The 22,318-nt window shown below is 46.3% G+C and overlaps 1 protein-coding gene across 1 annotated transcript; it reads left to right on the forward strand.

The window, feature by feature from the left end:
* Positions 1-2,618: 2,618 nt before the first annotated feature.
* On the forward strand, positions 2,619-7,373 carry LOC123043686 (transcription factor RF2b). Its single transcript, XM_044466209.1, has 4 exons — positions 2,619-3,213; positions 4,840-4,972; positions 6,392-6,476; positions 6,683-7,373. The coding sequence occupies exons 1-4, from the start codon at positions 2,708-2,710 to the stop codon at positions 7,069-7,071; spliced, it is 1,113 nt and encodes a 370-aa protein (XP_044322144.1). The 5' UTR covers positions 2,619-2,707; the 3' UTR covers positions 7,072-7,373.
* The last annotated feature ends 14,945 nt before the right edge of the window (positions 7,374-22,318 follow it).

Consider the following 22,318-nt stretch of genomic DNA (forward strand, 5'->3'; position numbering starts at 1 on the left):
TAACGCCGACGAGGAGACAGTAAATGTCGCGACTGCAAATCAACGCAGAAGCAATAAACAAAAGCCTACTCAAATGGACAGAGAGGGTCCCTCCACGTTGGATCGGATATTGGATAGGCCATGCGCCATCCATAGTACCCTTGACAAGTCGACTACTCATTCTAATAGAAATTGCTAGGTGATCAAGCAGGCCGGCACGATAGTTGTCGAGCATCAGAATGGAGACCGAGGCCATAATAACAATAGAGGTCACTCCAGAGCAAGCATCATCGGCCAAAAAGGTTTCCTTCCGAGGTGAAGGATGTCAACATGCTATATCCTACTCACACTCAAAGGGGGCAAGTGCGGGTCACCCGCAGCCGCGTATCCAATCTGCCTCATCAAAGCAGAAGGTCGGATTTTCCGATCACACACGAACTATAATATGCCCGGAACAACCCTGTTACGTGGAGCAGGCCACATTAATACTTGATGCCATCGTGGATGGTTTTCCACTTAAACCGTGTGTTGATGGACCGCGGAAGCAGTTTTAACTTGCTCTATGCAGACAACATTAGAGAAATGCATATCAACCCTGCAAGGATAATACCAAGTGAAATGGTGATAAAAGGCTTCAGGCTAAGGGTTTGGACCCAAAGCATCGGAAACATCACACTCGAGGTTGTATTTGGCATTCCTAAAAACTTTCAAGATAGCGCCCTTTCACAACCATCACCAAACACTCCTAGCCTGCTTTTGGTTGTTTCCACGCCCCCCCCCCCCCCCCGCAATATGGTAATCTAAACTTCAGATGGATGGACGTAATGGTATAATCACATTACATGGAAACAAGTCATTTTCACCTTTAAAGGAACAACAATCCACGACCTTAGTGACCGAGGTACAGGAAGCTGAGGAACAAGTAATCAAAGACGCGACAGGTAACAGGGCCATGTCAGGCAACCCTAGGAGCGCAACGTGCCTTGTCAACTCGGAGAACACCCAGGCGCACACCAGCGGCGCCCCTCAATAGGGGTATGCGCTCCGTTGTCCCCATAGCATGACCGAGGACTATGTTCCTCGGATGCACAACTTCGTGTTGAAAATACCATCGGGGATCACAGAGCACGTGCAAGACTAGAGAATGGGAGTGGTTCAGATCAACCGATGACTCATTCATAAATACATTGCCTTAGAAAATAACCCGGTTCAACCGGGGGCTGGGCAAGCAACCTCTAGCTCCCTTGGGATACATCTTCACCGAAGAACTTCCTTTCGAGACGTTTTCCGACCACGTGCTTTCGAGCAAAAACGGCTCAATCGAACGGATAAAGATGAAACCCTCTTCTGGCTTAGACGGAATAATAGGGAGGGGCATACATAAAGAGGCATAAAAAGAACGGTGATAAACGTCGGCTTTGTTGTCTGGACCTCGACCCCACCTTCTCATTGCTCATTTGTTATGTTTCTTGTGGCTGAATCTCTTTCATTCGGATTATATGGTTCGATCATCATTATGCATACAAATTTTTGGGGGGTGGGGGTGGGGGATTTGGGCCTCTCTTTTTTCCCTCTTTCTTTCGGTCCGAGCATAGCTACTAAGACATTACAATCCTTTTTTGGTATTAACAGAAATTAAAAAGGAGGTCCTACTTCGAATTCGACCCCTCACTATATCCGAGGTACTCCCTCTGCCCGAAAATACTTGTCATCAAAATGGATAAAAGGGGATGTATCTAGAAGTTCTAGATACATCCCTTCTAGATACATCCCCTTTTATCCATTTTGATGACAAGTATTTTCGGACGGAGGGAGTATCTTAGGATGCTCTTGGCCGCCAAGTTATCAGTATTTTTGCATTATATGCATTGATTTCGAGCTGTGTCATCTTTGGTCAAATGGGCCCTAGCGACACACGCTGCCGTCACACGACCCCCTGCTCGTGGATGAGCCGCCCCAGGATGCCATAGCCCCCCCTCCACGTCGGATCCATGCAGGCTTTGCCTAGCGAAGGCCATGTGACAACTCAGAGGGAATGGAAAACAGGGGAGGGAGGCCTAGCGCGCGGGCTAGGATGCGCCGCCTCCTAAGCCGCCCTGGGAGGAAAACACGGGGGCTCGGAAAAAAAAGTCTTCACTTCTCTTTTGTTGCAATTTTGATGTTGAACTTGACCACCTCGACTAGGTTGCAAACATAATTTTCATCAACTAGTTAATATTATTTCTCACTGCTTAAGAACAAATTGTTATCACAACAATCTTTGAATTCTAATCACCTCTCATTCTTTAAACCAAATTCGGTGTCTCGCGAACAAACCTGTGGTTGGATGGTTAGAAGGACAGTGATATCTCGTGCGCACCAGAGTTCAAGTTTCAAACCTACATTGGTGCTCGTATTTTCCTGGATTTATTCCAGGCCTTCCGGCGATATGTGTTCATAGAAATGAGCGTATGTGCGTATGTATGAGCGTCTGTGTCACCGTGTTTAAAAAAATAATTCAAATTCGGTCTCCAAATCAGACGTGACATATTGCATCGGATAATTTGGTTTGTCACTTGTTTGACTTTGTGCCACCGTTGGCATCGTGCCTTTGCACCCACTATGAGCGTCAGTGTGTGACGACTTTTCATAGCGGTGCACCGAGTGTAGGCTACGCTTCCGCCGACCCACACGCGGGGCAGAGTGTCCGCAGACAGGAACACGCGCGCCTGCGCTGCCAGCCACCGCAATGGCGATGCCGCCGAAGCCCGGCGAGCCGCCCAAGCCCTCGCCGGGGCGCAGCCCCAGCCTCAACCCCAACCCCAGCCCCTGCCCGCTCCCGCCCATTCCCGGCGGCCCCCAGCCGGGCCAGCCCCCCGCGGCGGCGGCGCCGCCGCGGTCCCACCACCGCCGCGCCAGATCTGAGATGCCCTTCCGCTTCCCGGACGCCGACGGCGGGGGCTTCGACGAGATCGGCTCCGAGGACGACCTCTTCTCCACGTTCATGGACATGGACAAGATCGCCGGCTCCGGCCGCGACCGCGCCGCGGAGACGTCCTCCTCGCCGCCGCGCCCCACCAAGCACCGCCACAGCGCGTCCTTCGACGGGTTCGCCATGGGCTGCGGCGGGCCCGGGAGGCAGGATGGCGGCGGCGGGGTCGGAGGGGTGTTCGCCGACGTGCTGGAGGCTAAGAAGGCCATGTCCTCCGAGCAGCTGTCTGAGCTCGCCTCCGTCGACCCTAAGCGTGCCAAGAGGTGACCCGTCGCATCCTGAGGCTCCCTTGGATTTTTAGTTGGTGGTTGGTCGGTAGGATGCTAGGGTTACAAGTAGCTCTTACTTTTGATAAACAATTGACGGAGCGCCGGGAAGGACTAGCAAGAATTGTGGTCTAGGTAGGCGTGACTCGGAGTGATTCTGCAAGCAAAGATATGTGCCAGAAAAAGGGCACGTCCTAGTAGACTATTACGCAATCAAATCACGGCACATTTTTGGTGTTAGTGGTCTTGAATCCGGATAGTGACAGGCAGATCCTAGGACAGGATTTGCTGGCCAGCTTAATTAGGCATCACAGGGCTTCCTTCTGACGTTTCTCGCTTAATTAGGTATCACAGGACAAGCACCCATAGAAGTGGTTCAAATGCTAATTTTATTGTTCTTTAAGTTGCTGTCATTGTTCGAAAAGCGGCTCGGGCATTTAATTCCTAAATAAGCGAAGGGCATGGGATGAAAGGGGCGGGAGATGGCAACGAATGCCGCATGTCGCCTTCTTATGGTATTTTCTCTCCATTGGCTATGGCTTCTTTGTTATCATTTTCTATGGGTCTCCAACTTATTCAATAAAGCTTGTGTGGCATATCTTTGAATTTATAGTTCTTGTGTTTTGGATTAACCATTTCCTACTCTCACTTATATTATACATCAGTTAGTTTTCTCTCTTGATCTTTTTACAGTGATCTATCTATGCAATACCTAGTCATGTGTATTTGTGATATAGGGTTTTCCCTGTAGCAGTTGGTTACATTGTTTCCACGTCGCCGTGTAAATATTTTGTTTTTAAAACAAGTTTCTGTAATATAGGGTGATATTTGATGTAATAGTGTTATATAATTATTTGATGTGTTTTATTTCGTATGTTATTATCTTAGCCCAAAAGTCTTTTTAGCGCCATGTAGTTATTTAATAAGCTCTTAAATACACAAAGCACGTGGAGTGAAAGAGTCCGGAGATGGCGGTTTGTTGCATGTTGCTTAGGTCTGCACTCTTTTATGGTGTCGCCCCATTTTCAAGGCCTTTTTTTATTTCACCCGCTAATGATCTGCAAGATGTTCAATGAAGTTACTGACTTACTGTGATCGACTTTTTAATTTGTTCTTTATTTTGGAATAACTAGCTGCAATTTAAACATATCCCTGTTTCGTGTACATTAAACAGCATTGCATGTAATTTTTTTCGAGCAAATGTTTGTACTGCAATCAAGTTATATAAATACCTATATTTCTCGTGTAGGTTTCATTGACACAGCTTTCTAGTATCAGGCGATCTTGATTGCAATAGATAATACTGGTTATGAACTACTCCCTCCGTCCCATAATATAAGATGTTTTTGCAAGTTGTTTTAGCTTGCAAAAGCGTCTTATATTATAGGACGGAGGGAGTACTTTTTTTGCTTAGCCAATCAAATTTGTCCCAGCTGTGGAAAGCTGATGTATCAGAACTTCACATAGGATATCTTCCATATCGAAAAGAGAATATGTTTTTCTTTTAAGGCTATGCTGTATTTACAATCAGTCTGCCCATGTGAAAGTTTTTATCCAGCATACTGCGTTATCTGGCTGCATTGAATGATGGCCAATTTTATTCATGTGCTTTTTTTGTTTCAGAATTCTAGCGAACAGACAGTCTGCAGCTCGGTCAAAGGAAAGAAAGGCTCGATATATAACAGAATTAGAGCGGAAGGTTCATACTCTTCAGACCGAGGCTACTACTCTTTCGGCACAATTGATGCTATTTCAGGTAAACTTTCATCCATCTGTTTGCCTTATGGATTGCAGTATTATCATTACTATGTTCGTTAATGCGTTCTCAGCAGGGCCGTCTACAAAAATTTGGGGCCTCGGTGCGACATGCAATGGTTCCTAATTTCTTTTGTATAATTAAACTAATGCAACTAAGTGTACCCTCATTTCATTATGTAACTTAATTATGCTCTATTTCGTATAATATTTAGGATTAGAAATTATATTACAGGTAGTGTGCTGCATTAATCCTATAGTCAACTACATACCTAACTGAGTAGTACTACTGGGGATTGCATTGAAAAGAACCAGGAACAGAAAGATTATATAAAAAAGAAAGGGCTTATGGCTTCCCTTGGAATGTATCCTGGTCCTGGGGTGACTGTATGGCTGCTGTAGTTGCGAATCCGGCGGATCACGGCCGGAGACATGGCGGACTCGCGGTGGGCGACTGCAATCTATTGCCGTCTCACTGAAGCAGGCAAGGCGGCGACTCACTATTCTCGCTTGTGAAGTTGTGGAGGAACGCACGTTCGACCAGTGGGCTGTTGCGAGTAGGCCCAGCAGTGCCGCCTTATTTTCCTATTTGGTCTTTTACCAACAGGCCCGAAGGAGGAGTGGGGCACCATACTGAGCCGACTGGGGGCCTGCTGGCTGGGTATCGTACATGTCGGTGCCTCACCATAACATGTGTCCGCATCTGGCGCGTCCTTCTACAGTTTCCTCAGGTATATAAGCGGACGACCCAGGCAAAAAAAAAAAAAGCCAGCCAGCCAGCACAGGAACTGGACGTCTTTTTCATTGTCTTTTCCTCTGGTTGGGGCCCTACGATTTTGGGGCCCTGTGCGATCGCGCAGGTCACACACCCTCATTGTCGGGCCTGGTTCTCAGTGCACAAAAGAAAACACATTAATCCCTAAATCATGACACCATGCATAGTAATTCTGCCTTCTAAACTGTACTGAGAAGCCAGCTGCATCCAACACATGGAAGTCGGTGTCAACCAAACTGCATCTGCTCTAGACTTAGTGAATCACCAGTTGCCATGATATTTTACTTGAACTGATGCACATGCTATCGAAGCTATAGCACATATAAGTTCTCTGGTTTTTTGTTGACAAATAAAGCATATGAAGTGTTAGTGCCAAACCACCTGAAGTGATTTTTGTATGTGGTTATATTAACAATATGAGGTCTGAAGGGTGATGTCCTGCACCATGAGGCAATAAAATGCTGTAACTCTGTTTACCAGAAATCCAGAACTGTTCGGTTCTGGTGTCCGCGATGTTTATGTTGTATGTATCAAGTTCTGACCGGGGCTGTGGGTTTTACATTTTAGCATGTTCTTTTGTATAGAAAATGTTGTTTGCATAAATTTGCTGGATATCCTTATAAAGGAATAATATCTTGGTGGCAGAGAGATACAACAGGCCTTTCCGCAGAAAATACAGAGCTCAAGATTAGGTTGCAGGCCATGGAACAGCAAGCTCAACTGCGTGATGGTGAGATTTTTATTACCTTAACTAGTATAATCATGTCAACTCTTGATTTTCATTGTTTCGGACAATTTTGTACAGGAAGGTGCCTCATTGTTGCTCTGTAGATTGACATAGAATAAATAACTTTGTATCCAAGTATATAACTTGTGTTCTCTAATAGAGATAATATTCGGAAAAAGAATCTGAACAGAAATAACATATTTTTGCAGCTCTGAATAATACACTCAAGCAGGAACTGGAGAGGCTTAAGATTGCTACAGGTGAGATGACAAAGCCTGATGAAGCATATAATACGGGAATGCATCATGTCCCATACAACCCATCTTTCTTCCAGCTTTCCGAGCAACACACACCTCAGCACCATTCAAGTGTTCATCAGCTGCCATCCCAATTCCAGCCACCTCATCCCAATGTCCCAAGCCACCAGATGCTGTCCCATCCAAACACGTTCCCAGATATGATGCAGCAAGACTCGCTTGGGCGGTTCCAGGGGCTGGACATTGGCAAAGGATCAGTGGCTGTGAAGTTGGAGGCAGAGGCTGCTGCGAAGTCAGAGGGTAGCTCCATATCTGCAGGTGAAAGTAATAGCACCTTCTAATTATGGACCCACCTGCAAACAACACTCGTATCATTTAGATTTATATGTTCATAGTCTTACATCCTCAAACTGCTTTCCTCACCCCGCTAGGCATAATTTTTATCCAATTCTTTCTATTTATCTGGCGTTGTTTGATTGTAGGGACCTAGGTAGTTTGTTTGGGTTCATTTCCCATGTGTTGTCTGTTGTTTTGAAGTTAGGGGGACTGGTGATCAGCCTGTCTTCTTTGTTTACCTTGTAGACAATTAATCATGATTTTCCCATTTGGAATTTACGAATGTTTGGTTGGGACACTGTTAACACATTCGGTGTTGTAATGAGAATACCATGTATTAGATTGGGGTTTGAGCGATCACACGATGTGTTTGGTTCAAGCAAGGGAAGAGGAAAAGGTAGCCTACTGCCACCGGCCTTGTAGAAGACGCTGGATGACGGATGGCTGCCGGGGATGGCTTGCAACCAAAAAATGCAGCGCCATCCTCTCACGGCGGATGGAGATCCCTGCATCGCTGCTCACGGTGGAGGGAGATCACCGGCGTCATTGCCCATGGCGGAGAAGGGAGAGGGCTGGCCGCCGGCAAGCCGAGGGAGGCCAAGGAAGATCTCCGGCGCTGCTGAATGCTGCTCGTGCTGAAGAAAATATCTGACGAGCGCAGAATACAGAGGGGGGATCGATACCGGGCGAGAGGTGTTATTCCATACCAGTGCGTATGGGCAAAAGAAACGGGTTCTGAAACCAGCCCGACTCAAACAAATACACGTAACATAATCAGAAGACGGGAAAAAACCCGCCAACCAAACGTTACATTTTTCTGTTGACATGCTTTGCATCCTCGGAATCTACAAGCATCAAATTGTTGTAGAACTGTGGTGTTTCATACATCTGATCTTCTTAGAAAATGGTATACACACTTTTGATATGAAGACAATTTACACATGTCTACAACTATCTTTTACCAGCACAAGTACGGGTTGCTCATGGTTGATCGACGTTCATTCACAGAAAAAGAAGTCCTATCCTATGACGTTGGACGTATTGAGTATTTGGGTATCGGGAAGCTCCCGCTTCCGATTGCGTCTGCGGAATACGTGCACTGTTTGGTTGGTGTGGCCACGTCCTGGTTTTCAAATCAGGCTGTGTTGGAGCATTTTCGATTTTGTGAACCGGTGTATCGTAAAACGGTCCTACGGAAGACGGAGTGGTGGAAACAAACGCCGGGTACCGTTTTGGAAAGGGCGAGTAATAGGCGTCGGTGCGCCGGCCCAAACTTGGGCCGGTCCGACCGTAGCCATCCGATCTGATTGATGCTAAACCGTCTCATGTCCTTCTTCAAACGCACGCGTATGAAAGATTCCCTGCATCTCGTTGCTTCCTTGTATCTCACCGGCTGCGCATGCTCTCCGGTCGCCATCCTCGCAGGCCGTTCTCGTCACCGGTCGTCCTCGTCGCCGGTCATCTTCGCCGGCGGTCCTCGTCGCCGGTCGTCCTCGCCGGCAGTCCTTGCAGGTCGTCCTCGTCGCCGGTCGTCCTCGCAGTCGCCGGCGGTCCTGGCAGGCCGTCCTCGTCGCCGGTCGTCCTCGCACTCGCTGGTCGTCCTGGCAGGCCGTCCTCGTCGCCGGTTGCAGCATCGAATGGTGTGACGCCGCTCGTCATAAACGGTGGTAGCAAAATCATGTACCGTTCCAGCAAAAACAAAACACGATGGAAGCAAAAAGTGAGGCACAGATTCCAGGCAAAAACACAACACACAACACGGTGGAAGCAAAAAAAGATGAAAACGCTGGTTCCAGCAAAAACACAACATGGTGGAAGCAAAATGAGATGCCGGTTCCAGCAAAACAAAGACAGATGGTAGCAAAAATTAGGTTGGTTCCAGCAAAATCCAAAGACGGTAGTAGCAGAAATTGGGGCTGGTTGCAACAAAAATTGGAATGACAGCCATGTGGGCGTCGCTGTTGCAGCACCACCATCGGGTCGTGGTCACCATGACCTGGTCATGGTCACCACTGCCATGGGATGGCCTCTGCTAGTTACAGCTTCGCCATGGATGGTTGCAACATCCCGTGGCGCCGCCGAGGCTCGGATGCAGACGGCCGCAGTTCTGCGCACCATCGGATTGCAGCTCCTGCATCGTCGGCGTACAGTGGAAGCAAAAAATCACATTGGTTCCAGCATTTTCATGTGCCGGTTGCAGCTCTGCATCGTAGAAGTGTCGTTGAAAGCACGTGAGGACTGTTGGTTCCAGCACCATAGGTTGCCGGTTCCAGCATTTCTGCATGGAATTCCAGCAATCGCGATGGCCGGATGCAACATCGTCAGTGAGCTGGAAGGCCATGGCTAACTCGTCCAATGAGCATACTACCGGTGACCTCATCCTCTCGTCCCGAATCTATCGTCGCGATTAGAGAGGACGTGTTGGGGCAGACTCATGGTGGTGAGTGATGGATGAGGACGTGTGGATAGAGAGTAGAGAGAGGAGGAAGGTAGAACTCGAGAGAGTCCTTCCATGGCGGCTGGGGATGATGTGAACCGGAGAAAAAGGGATCGCTGGGCTGAGGGGATAAGGATGGACTGAGTGATGAGTGAGGACGTACGAAGTGGGACCCATCAGAACAGAACGTGTGCACATGGTTAACCCGTGACCTGTAGGACGCCCGATTAGCTTCGGCCGGTCTGCCGGCCACAAACGTTTCCCTTTGGAAAGCCTCGGCATCGGAAGCCGCCGCTTTTTCCGCCAACCAAACGCGTCGTGTGTACTTAGAAACACTTGAAAAGGTGGAAGCCTTTCTGATTTGCTGCTGTCGCATGTGTCTATATCCGTGTTTTAGTACTACCCGAAGCATCCTGAAGGTACGGCTTCAGAGCCAACATTCAGGTAGGATGTGTTTGGTTGTTTGGGTGAGCCGAGCCAGGCTGAGGGGAGGAAAACGAGCCACGCTGAGTAGAGATAGGACGAGCCACGCTGAGCAGAGACAGGTTGAGCGAATACAAGGTAAAAAACGACGTTTGCGTATTATTTGGTTGCCTGTACCGGAAACCAATTTTGACCCGATGTTTGGTTGTCTGGCTCGCATGATGATTAGCAGTTAACAACTACACTTAAACTAGAGCATCTCAGCCAACACCACGGCCTCCTTGACAAGGGACACGGCCGTCTCTCGCACGCGTCGGAGGATCTCCAGGCTGCATGCTTTTCCGCAGCACCACCGCGCTCGCCTTCATCGGCTTCTCGTTCGCAGCCGCAACGGCCCGAGCGCTAGCTAGCCCCACAAGATGGAGGGAGAGGGGATCCATGGCGCGTCTTCCGATTGCGCGACAGCCGACGATGCCACCGGGGCGGCGAGCGGAGGAGGTGAAGGAGGGGTGGACACCGGCGCCACTGGAGCGGCGAGCGGAGGAGGCGAAGCGAGGTTGTGCCTTTGGCTGAGTTGGGAGATCAGGAAGATAAGGTGCTTGAAGGGGAGGGAGAGATTAAGAGGTGATTATGTGTAAACACATACAACCAGAGCCACACATGTTTTTTAACACGGTACAGACGGAAGCGCTCATACATACGCACATACACTCACCCCTATGAACGCACACACGCACATTCCTACCCCTATGAGCACCTTCGAGAGACCGAGCCGACATATCATCTTGAGATTTATGAAGTCACCGTAGGTGCCTCGTCGTCGACGGAACGTCTCCTCCCACTGAAAGTGTAACACCAGAAATCCTGAAATAAATCCAGGAACAATGCGAGCACCAGGACTTGAACCCTAGTGGGCTGGGGATACCACTGTCCCTCTAAACATCCAATCACAGGTTGATTCGTGCCAGAGCCACCCATGTGCATTGTAGAGCATCGCTCGGCTTCGGCCATTTCTAGTTAGCCAGACCCAGGGGTGCTTTAAGAACCGTGCCGTGCAGATCCAATAGTGTTTGTGGGCAACCAAACAGCCCGACACCGAAAGGATCCTGCATAAGTCGGGCCTGGTTAAACTTTTGTGGGAAACCAAACGCGCCCATAGTGGTCCGCGTCTGTCTTGGCTGGCCTGACCTTCCTGCATGCGTATGGGTCACCATGTTCGAGGGTGACTGCTGCACCACGTGCTTGCAATCTCCCTGCATTCTGCGGCTATAGTGTCTAAGTGGGTTTATATGGAACAATATTCCACATTCTTGCATTCATATGTGCTGCATTTACCTTTGAATATCATTCAAAGCTGTACGCACCACATGATTTGGTGCGCATCTACCCAGTTACTGATGCCTTTGCTTCCTTGCACTTGTCAACAACTGTTCCTAGTTCTTTTTATGTGTTGTAAGTGTATATGCTGGTATTGTTATACCCTATAGAATTACTGCTATTATTATGATTGTCCATTTGGGAGGATATATATACTCGGTTAGATATGTGTATATAGGGCTTTAAACACCATGGCTAGGTTAAGATTCAAAAAAAAAACCACCATGGCTAGGTTACATAGTTAGTTTGTATCATCTAGTTTATCTCACCATCTGAGAAGAAAATATCTCAATCCATCTCTTCTGGCAACCTTCTCTTCAAATCAGACATGACATATTACACCAAATGATTTTGTCACCTGCTTGACTTCATACTATCCTCGTCACCGTCCCTTTTTATTGTGACTACTTTTATTAACCTTGCACTGAGTGGTAGGCTACATTATAGATTAGCAGAGTATTCCTCCAGAAGCATGTGCTGACCCACATGTGGTCAGAGTCTCGGAGATAGGAACACGCGCCTGCGCTGCCACCACAATGCCGATGGCGTCGAAGCCCTCGCCGGGGGCAGCCCCAACCCGAACCTCAACCCCAACCCATGCCCGCTCCCACCCATCCCCGGCCACAGCCAGTCCAGCCTCCGCGAGGTGCTACCGTGGTCTCACCATTGCCATGCCATATCTCAGGTGGACTTTCGCTTCCCGGACGCTGACAGAGGGGGCCTCGATGTGATTGGCTCTGATGATGACATCTTCTCCACGTTCATGGACATGGAGAAGATCGGCCCACGCCACGGAGACATCCTCCTCCCTACAGAAATACCATATGTTTGCAGCTCTGAATGATGCTCTCAAACAGGAAGTCAAGAGGCTTAATATCGCTACAAGTGAAATGACAAACCTTCATGAAGCAATACGGGAATGCATCTTGCCCCATACAACCCGTCTTTCTTGCAGCTCTCCGAGCAACTCACACCTCAGCACCATTCAAGTGTTCATCAGCTGCCATCCCAGTTCCAACCACTTCATCCTAATGTCCCAAGCTACCAGATGCTATCCCACTCCCAACATGTTCCCAGATATGGTGCAACAAGACATCCGATGTTCCAGGTGCTGGATTGGCAAAGGATCAGCGGCTGCAAAGTTGGAGGCAGATGCTGCTGTGAAGTCAGAGAGTACCTCTAATGGACCTACTAGCAAACAAGTACTTCCATTTTGATTTATTTGTTCATAGTCGTACTGCTTCCCTCGCCCCTCATAGGCATAATTTTTATCCAATTCTTTCTATTTATCTGGCATTGTTTGATTGTAGAGACCTAGATAGTTTTGTTGTGTGTTGTTTCGAAGCAAGGTTGGACTGGGTGATTGACCAGTGTTCTTGCTGGTTACCTTGTAGAATATCGTGGGTTTTCCATTTGGTATTTGGTACAATTTTATGTTGATATGTTTCGCATCATCCTAGGAATCTAGAAATATCAGATTGTTGTAGAATTGTTGGCGCGTTTCCTGGGCGCCGCTGGTGCCATGGGCTAGCCGGCGGAGTCTGTGTTCTGTATCAGTGGCTGGGAAGCTGTAAGCTGTAGGCTTGCGGTCGAGGAAATGGAGAAATTGAGCCGGGGGGGGGGGGGGGGGGGGGGGGGGGGGAGGGGGGGGGGGGTGGCACTGGAGATTAGGGGAAGGAAGCCATTGTTGGGGCTCCCCAAGCTAGCTAGGTGTTTTGGGCCTGCTGTGTCTGCTCCGCGTGTGACATGTGAGGGGGAAGAGTTGACATGCGCCACTGGATGACAGGGTCAGTTTCCACCCCACACTTCGTACCTCACTCTTGCTCTATGGGTGGCCAGGTGCTGCCAACAGGATTCAACTCAGTTTCTTCTAGCATTGCACTATTTCGTCAGCATGCAAATCAAATAGCGGAAGATGTTCTCTGTCTCTCAAGAAGAATAAAAATTCAACTTTAGATGTAACTGTGTATGTGTGATCTCTCTCCCGCTCGAGCTTCAAGTCAACAGAGGTCATGGCATGTTGTTTCAACATATGAACTCTTAGAAAATGGTGTACACACTTTTGATATAAAGATGATTCACACACATCACATCCTTATGGGAGTAAGTATTACTCGGTTGGAAAAATAACTTATCCTGGTGAACTGGACGGAGAGAACTGCTGATATACGTTATTTTGCGAAGAGCCGTTTCCAATTACACGGGATCTGAAACAAGCCCGACTAAAACAAACACACATAACGTAATCAGCAGACAGTGTAATCAGAAGACGGGAAAAAAACGCCAACCAAACGTGTCGTTACATTTTTCTGTTGACATGCTTTGCATCCTGGGAATCTACAAGCATCAAACTGTTGTAGAACTGTGGTGTTTCAAACATCTGATCTTCTTAGAGAATGGTATACACACTTTTGATATAAAGACGATTTACACATGTCTACAACTATCTTTTACCAGCACAAGTATGGGTTGCTCATGGTTGATTAATCCTACGACGTTCATTCACAGAAAAAGAAGCCCTATCCTATGATGTTATGTGTACTTAGAAACACTTAAAAAGGTGGAAGCCTTTCTGATCTGCGGCTGTCGCATGTGTCTATATCCATGTTTTAGTACTACCCGAAGCATCCTGTGTTGGGGAACGTAGTAATTTCAAAAAAATTCCTACGTACACGCAAGATCATGGTGATGGCATAGCAACGAGAGGAGAGAGTGTTGTCCACGTACCCTCGTAGACCGTAAGCGGAAGCGTTATGACAACGCGGTTGATGTAGTCGTACGTCTTCACGATCCGACCGATCCAAGTACCGAACGTACGGCACCTCCGAGTTCAGCACACGTTCAGCTCGATTAACACGCAAAATAGTACTAAGGTATGATCATGTTTTGCTCGTGAGAGAAGCTTAGTCAATGGGTCTGTCATATTCAGAGCCGTATGTATTTCACAAATATTCTATGTCCATAATGCTCTGCACGAAGCTACTCTAGCTAATTGCTCCCACTTTCAATATGTATCCAGATTGAGACTTAGAGTCATCTGGATTGGTGTGAAAGCTTGCATCGTTGTAACTTTTACGACGGGCTCTTTTATCACCTCCATAATCGAGAAACATCTCCTTAGTCCTCACTAAGGATATTCTTGACCCATGTCCAGTGATCTACTTATTAGATCAAAATTGTATTCCTTTGCCAAACACAGAGCAAGGTATACAATAGGTCTGGTTCACAGCATAGAATACTTTATAGAACCTATGACTGAGGCATAGGGAATGAATTTTCATTCTCTTTCTATTTTCTGCAATGGTCGGGTCTTGAGTCTTACTCAACTTCACACCTTGTAACACAGGCAAGAACTCCTTCTTTGACTGTTCCATTTTGAACTATTTCAAAAATTTATCAAGGTATGTACTCATTGAAAAATCTTATCAAGTGTCTTGATCTATCTATATAGATCTTGATGCTCAATGTGTAAGCAGCTTCACCGAGGTCTTGCTTTGAAAAACTCTTATTCAAGTATCCTTTCATGCTATCCAGAATTTCCATATCATTTCCAATTAACAATATGTCATCCACATATAATATTAGAAATGCTACAGAGCTCCCACTCACTTTCTTGTAAATACAGGTTTCTTCAAAAGTCTGTATAAAACCATATGCTTTGATCAACTCATGAAAGCATATATTCCAACTCCGAGATGCTTGCACCAGTCCATAGATGGATCGCTGGAGCTTGTACAATTTGTTAGCACCTTTAGGATTGACAAAACCTTCTGGTTGCATCATATACAACTCTTCTTTAAGAAAACCATTAAGGAATGCAGTTTTGTTTATCCATTTGCCAGATTTCATAAAATGCGGCAATTGCTAACATGTTTCAGACAGACTTAAGAATAGATACGAGTGAAAAACTCTCATCGTAGTCAACATCTTGAACTTGTCGAAAACCTTTTGCGACAATTCTAGCTTTGTAGATAGTAACACTATCAGCGTCCGTCTTCCTCTTGAAGATCCATTTAATCTCAATGTCTCGCCGATCATTAGGCAACTCAATCAAAGTCCATACTTTGTTTTCATACATGGATCTTATCTTAGATCTCATGGCCTCAAGCCATTTTGCGGAATCTGGGCTCATCATCGCTTCCTCATAGTTCGTAGGTTCATCATGGTCTAGTAACATGACTTCCAGAACATGATTACCATACCACTCTGGTGCGGATCTTACTCTGGAAGACCTACAAGGTTTGGCAGCAACTTGATCTGAAGTTTCATGATCATCATCATTAACTTCCTCACTAATTGGTGTAGTAATCACTGGAACTGATTTCTGTGATGAACTACTTTCCAATAAGGGAGAAGGTATAATTACCTCATCAAGTTCTACTTTCCTCCCACTCACTTCTTTCGAGAGAAACTTCTTCTCTAGAAAGGATCCATCTTAGCAATGAATAACTTGCCTTCGGATCTGTGATAGAAGGTGTACCCAATAGTTACCTTTGGGTATTCTATGAAGACGCACTTCTCCGATTTGGGTTCGAGCTTATCAGGTTGAAAATCTTTTTCATACAAGCATCGCAACTCCAAGCTTTAAAAAACGACAACTTAGGTTTACTGCTAAACCATAGTACATATGGTGTCGTCTCAACGGATTTATATGGTGCCCTATTAAACGTGAATGCAACTGTCTCTAATGCATAACCCCAAAACGATAATGGTAAATCAATAAGAGACATCATAGATCGCACCATATCCAATAAAGTGCGGTTACGACGTTCGGACACACCATAACGTTGTGGTGTTCCAGGTGGCGTGAGCTGTGAAACTATTCCACATTGTTTTAATTGAAGACCAAACTCGTAACTCAAATATTCGTCTCCGCGATCAAATCGCAGAAACTTTATTTTCTTGTTATGATGATTTTTCTACTTCACTCTGAAATTCTTTGAACCTTTCAACTATTTCAGACTTATGTTTCATCAAGTAGATATACCCATATCTGCTCAAATCATCTTGTGAAGGTCAGAAAATAACGATACTTGCCACGAGCATCAACACTCATTGGATCACATACATCGGTATGTATTATTTCCAATAAATCAGTAGCTTGTTCCATTGTTCCGGAGAATGGAGTTTTAGTCATCTTGCCCAAAAGGCACGGTTCGCAAGCATCAGATGATTCATAACCAAGTAATTCCGAAAATCCATCTTTATGAAGTTTCTTCATGCGCTTTACACCGATATGACCCAAACGGCAGTGTCACAAACAAGTTGCACTATCATTATTAACTTTGCATCTTTTGACATCAATATTATGAATATGTGTATCACTACGATCGAGATCCAACAAACTATTTTCATTGGGTGTATGACCATTGAAGGTTTTATTCATGTAAACAGAACAACAATTATTCTTTGACTTTAAATGAATAACCGTATCACAATAAACATGATCAAATCATATTCATGTTCAACGCAAACGCCAAATAACATTTATTTAGGTTTAACACTTATCCCGAAGATATAGGGAGTGTGCGGTGATGATCATATCAATCTTGGAACCACTTCCAATACACATCATCACTTCACCCTCAACTAGTCTCTGTTTATTATAACTCCTGTTTTGAGTTACTAATCTTAGCAACTGAACAAGTATCAAATACTCAGGGGCTACTATAAACACTAGTAAGGCACACATCAATAACCTGTATATCAAATATACCCTTGTTCACTTTGCCATCCTTCTTATCCACCAAATATTCAGGGCATTTCCGCTTCCAGTGACCATTTCCTTTGCAGTGTAAGCACTCAGTTTCAGGCTTTGGTCCAGCTGTGGACTTCTTCGCGGGAGTGACAACTTGCTTGCCATTCTGCTTGAAGTTCCCTTTCTTTCCCTTTGCCCTTTTCTTAAAACTAGTGGTCTTGTCAATCATCAACACTTGATGCTCTTTCTTGATTTCTACCTTCGTCGATTTCAACATCACGAAGAGCTCGGGAATCGTTTTCGTCATCCCTTGCATACTATATTTCATCATGAAGTTCTAGTAACTTAGTGATGGTGACTAGAGAATTCTGTCAATCACTATCTTATCTGGAAGATTAACTCCCACTTGATTCAAGCGATTGAAGTACCCAGACAATCTGAGCACATGCTCACTAGTTGAGCGATTCTCCTCCATCTTTTAGCAATAGAACTTGTTGGAGACTTCATATCTCTCAACTCGGGTATTTGCTTGAAATATTAACTTCAATTCCTGGAACATCTCATATGGTCCATGACGTTCAAAACGTCTTTGAAGTTCCGATTCTAAGCCGTTAAGCATGGTGCACTAAACTATCAAGTAGTCATCATATTGAGCTAGCTAAACGTTCATAACGTCTGCATCTACTCCAGCAATAGGTTTGTCACCTAGCGGTGCATCAAGGACATAATTCTTCTGCGCAGCAATGAGGATAAACCTCAGATCACGGATCCAATCCGCATCATTGCTACTAACATTTTTCAACACAATTTTCTCTAGGAACATATAAACATATGAAAGCAACAACGCAAGCTATTGATCTACAACATAATTTGCAAAACACTACCAGGACTAAGTTCATGATAAATTTAAGTTCAATTAATCATATTACTAAAGAACTCCCACTTAGATAGACATCCCTCTAATCCTCTAAGTGATTACGTGATCCATATCAACTACACCATGTCCGATCATCACGTGAGATGGAGTAGTTTCAACGGTGAACATTACTATGTTGATCATATCTACTATATGATTCACGCTCGACCTTTCGGTCTCCGTGTTCCGAGGCCATATCTGTATATGCTAGGCTCGTCAAGTTTAACCTGAGTATTCCGCGTGTGCAACTGTTTTGCACCCGTTGTATTTGAACGTAGAGCCTATCACACCCGATCATCACGTGGTGTCTCAGCACGAAGAACTTTCGCAACGGTGCATACTCAGGGAGAACACTTCTTAATAATTAGTGAGAGATCATCTTAAAATGCTACCGTCAATCAAAGCAAGATAAGATGCATAAAGGATAAACATCACATGCAATCAATATAAGTGATATGATATGGCCATCATCATCTTGTGCTTGTGATCTCCATCTTCGAAGCACCGTCGTGATCACCATCGTCACCGGCGCGACACCTTGATCTCCATCGTAGCATCGTTGTCGTTACGCCATCTATTGCTTCTACGACTATTGCTACCGCTTAGTGATAAAGTAAAGCAATTACAGGGCGTTTGCATTTTATACAATAAAGCGACAACCATATGGCTCCTGCCAGTTGCCGATAACTTCGGTTAGAAAACATGATCATCTCATACAATAAAATATAGCATCATGTCTTGACCATATCACATCACAACATGCCCTGCAAAAACAAGTTAGACGTCCTCTACTTTGTTGTTGCAAATTTTACGTGGCTGCTACGGGCTTAGCAAGAACCGTTCTTACCTACGCATCAAAACCACAACGATAGTTCGTCAAGTTAGTGATGTTTTAACCTTCGCAAGGATCGGGCGTAGCCACACTCGATTCAGCTAAAGTGAGAGAGACAGACACCCGCCAGCCACCTTTAAGCACAAGTGCTCGTAACGGTGAAACCAGTCTCGCGTAAGCGTACGCGTAATGTCGGTCCGGTCCGCTTCATCTCACAATACCGCCGAACCAAAGTATGACATGCTGGTAAGCAGTATGACTTGTATCGCCCATAACTCACTTGTGTTCTACTCGTGCATATAATATCAACGCATAAAACCTAGGCTCGGATACCACTGTTGGGGGAACGTAGTAATTTCAAAAAATTTCCTACGTACACGCAAGATCATGGTGATGGCATAGCAACGAGAGGAGAGAGTATTGTCCACGTACCCTCGTAGACCGTAAGCGGAAGCGTTATGACAACGCGGTTGATGTAGTCGTACGTCTTCACGATCCGACCGATCCAAGTACCGAACGTACGGCACCTCCGAGTTCAGCACACGTTCAGCTCGATGACGATCCCCGGGCTCCGATCCAGCAAAGCTTCGGGGATGAGTTCCGTCAGCACGACGGCGTGGTGACGATGATGATGCTCTACCGGCGCAGGGCTTCGCCTAAACTCCGCGACGATATGACCGAGGTGGAATATGGTGGAGGGGGGCACCGCACACGGCTAAGAAACGATCCGTAGATCAACTTGTGTTGTTGTGCCTGGAGGTGCCCCCCTGCCCCCGTATATAAAGGAGCAAGGGAGGGAGGAGGCCGGCCCTAGGAGGGGGCGCGCCAAGGGGAGTCCTACTCCCATCGGGAGTAGGTCTCCCTCCTTCCTTGTTGGAGTAGGAGAAGGGGGAAAGAGGGGGAGAGGAGGAAGGAAAAGGGGGCCGCACCCCTTGTCCAATTCGGACCAGAGGGGGGCTGCGCGCCTCCTTCCTTTCGGCCTCTCTCCTCTATTCCCGTATGGCCCAATAAGGCCCATATACTCCCCGGCGAATTCCCGTAACTCTTCGGTACTCCGAAAAATACCCGAATTACTCGGAACCTTTCCGAACTCCGAATATAGTCGTCCAATATATCGATCTTTACGTCTCGACCATTTTGAGACTCCTCGTCATGTCCCTGATCTCATCTGGGACTCCGAACTCCTTCGGTACATCAAAACTCATAAACTCATAATATAACTGTCATCGAAACCTTAAGCGTGCGGACCCTACGGGTTTGAGAACCATGTAGACATGACCTAGAACTATTCTTGGTCAATAACCAATAGCGGAACCTGGATGCTCATATTGGCTCCTACATATTCTACGAAGATCTTTATCGGTCAAACCGCATAACAACATACGTTGTTCCCTTTGTCATCGGTATGTTACTTGCCCGAGATTCGATCGTCGATATCCAATACCTAGTTCAATCTCGTTACCGACAAGTCTCTTTACTCGTTACATAATGCATCATCCCGCAACTAACACATTAGTCACATTGCTTGCAAGGCTTATAGTGATGTGCATTACCGAGAGGGCCCAGAGATACCTCTCCGACAACTGGAGTGACAAAACCTAATCTTGAAATACGCCACCCAACATGTACCTTTGGAGACACCTGTAGTACTCCTTTATAATCACCCAGTTATGTTGTGACGTTTGGTAGCACCCAAAGTGTTCCTCCGGTAAACGGGAGTTGCATAATCTCATAGTTACAGGAACATGTATAAGTCATGAAGAAAGCAATAGCAACATACTAAACGATCAAGTGCTAGGCTAACGGAATAGGTCATGTCAATCACATCATTCTCCTAATGATGTGATTCCATTAATCAAATGACAACACATGTCTATGGTTAGGAAACATAACCATCTTTGATTAATGAGCTAGTCAAGTAGAGGCATACTAGTGACTATATGTTTGTCTATGTATTCACACATGTATCACGTTTCCGGTTAATACAATTCTAGCATGAATAATAAACATTTATCATGAAATAAGGAAATAAATAATAACTTTATTATTGCCTCTAGGGCATATTTGCTTCATCCTGAAGGTACAGCTTCGGAGCCAACATTCAGGTAGGACGTGTTTGCTTGTTTGGGTGAGCGGAGCCTGGCTGAGGGGAGGAAGCTGAGTAGAGACAGTTTGAGCGAATACAGGGTAAAAAACGACGTTTGCATGTTGTTTGGTTGCCTGTATGAGGGGTCTTGTCAGCGAAAACTAATTTCGACCTGGTGTTTGGTTGTCTGGCTCGCATGGTGATTAGCAGTTAACAACTACACTTAAACTAGAGCATCTCAGCCAACACCACGGCCTCCTTGGCGAGGGACACATCCGCCTCTCGCACGCGTTGGAGGATCTCCAGCTTTGCTGCACGCTTCTTCCACAGCACCATCGCGCTTGCTGTCATCGGCTTCTCGTTCGCAGCCGCAACGCCCCGAGCGCTAGCTAGCCCCACAAGACGGAGGGAGAGGGGATTCATGGCGCGTCGTTCGATTACGCGGCAGTCAACGGTGCCGCCGGGGCGGCGAGCGAAGGAGGCGAAGCAGGGGTGGACGCCGGTGCCACTGGGGCGGCGAGTAGAGGAGGCAAAGCGAGGCTGTGCCTTTGGCTGAGTTGGGAGAACAGGAAGATAAGGTGCTTGAAGGGGAGGGAGAGATTAAGAGGTGATTATGTGTAAACACATACAGCCAGAGCCACCCATGTTTTTAACACGGTACAGACGGAAGCGCTCATACATACGCACATACACTCACCCTTATGAACGCACACACACACGCACCCTACCCCTATGAGCACCCTCGAGAGACCGAGCCGGCATATCATCTTGAGATTTACGAAGTCACCTTAGGCGCCTCGTCGTCGACAGGAACGTCTCCTCCCACTGAAAGTGTAACGCCAAAAATCCTAAAATAAATCCAGGAACAATGGGAGCACCAGGACTTGAACCTTGGTGGGCTGGGGATAGCACTGTCCCTCTAAACATCCAATCACAGGTTGGTTCGTGCCAAAGCCACCCATGTGCATTATAGAGCATCGCTCGGCTTCGGCCTTTTCTAGTTAGCCAGACGCAGGGGTGCTTTAAGAACCATGCCGTGCAGGTCCAATAGTGTTTGTGGGCAACCAAATAGCCCGACACCGAAAAGATAATGGATAAGCCGGGCTTGGTTGAACTTTTGTGGGCAACCAAACGCGCCCGTAGTGGTCTGCAACTGTCTTGGCTAGCCTGCCTTCCTTCATGCGTATGGGCTCACCGTGTTCCAGGGTGACTGCTGCACCGCGTGCTTGCAATCTCACTGCATTCTACGGCTATAGTGCCTGTCTAAGTGGGTTTATATGGAACAATATTCCACATTCTTGCATTCATATTTGCTGCATTTACCTTCGAATATCATTCAAAGCTGTACACACCACATGATTTGGCATCTACCTAGTTACTACCTTTGCTTCCTTGCACTTGTCAACAACTATTCCTAGTTCTTTTTATGTGTTGTAAGTGTATATGCTGGTATTGTTATACCCTACTGAATTGCTGCTATTTT

This window comes from Triticum aestivum, chromosome 2B (genome assembly GCF_018294505.1).
Source record: "Triticum aestivum cultivar Chinese Spring chromosome 2B, IWGSC CS RefSeq v2.1, whole genome shotgun sequence".
In the NCBI taxonomy this organism is placed as follows: domain Eukaryota; kingdom Viridiplantae; phylum Streptophyta; class Magnoliopsida; order Poales; family Poaceae; genus Triticum; species Triticum aestivum.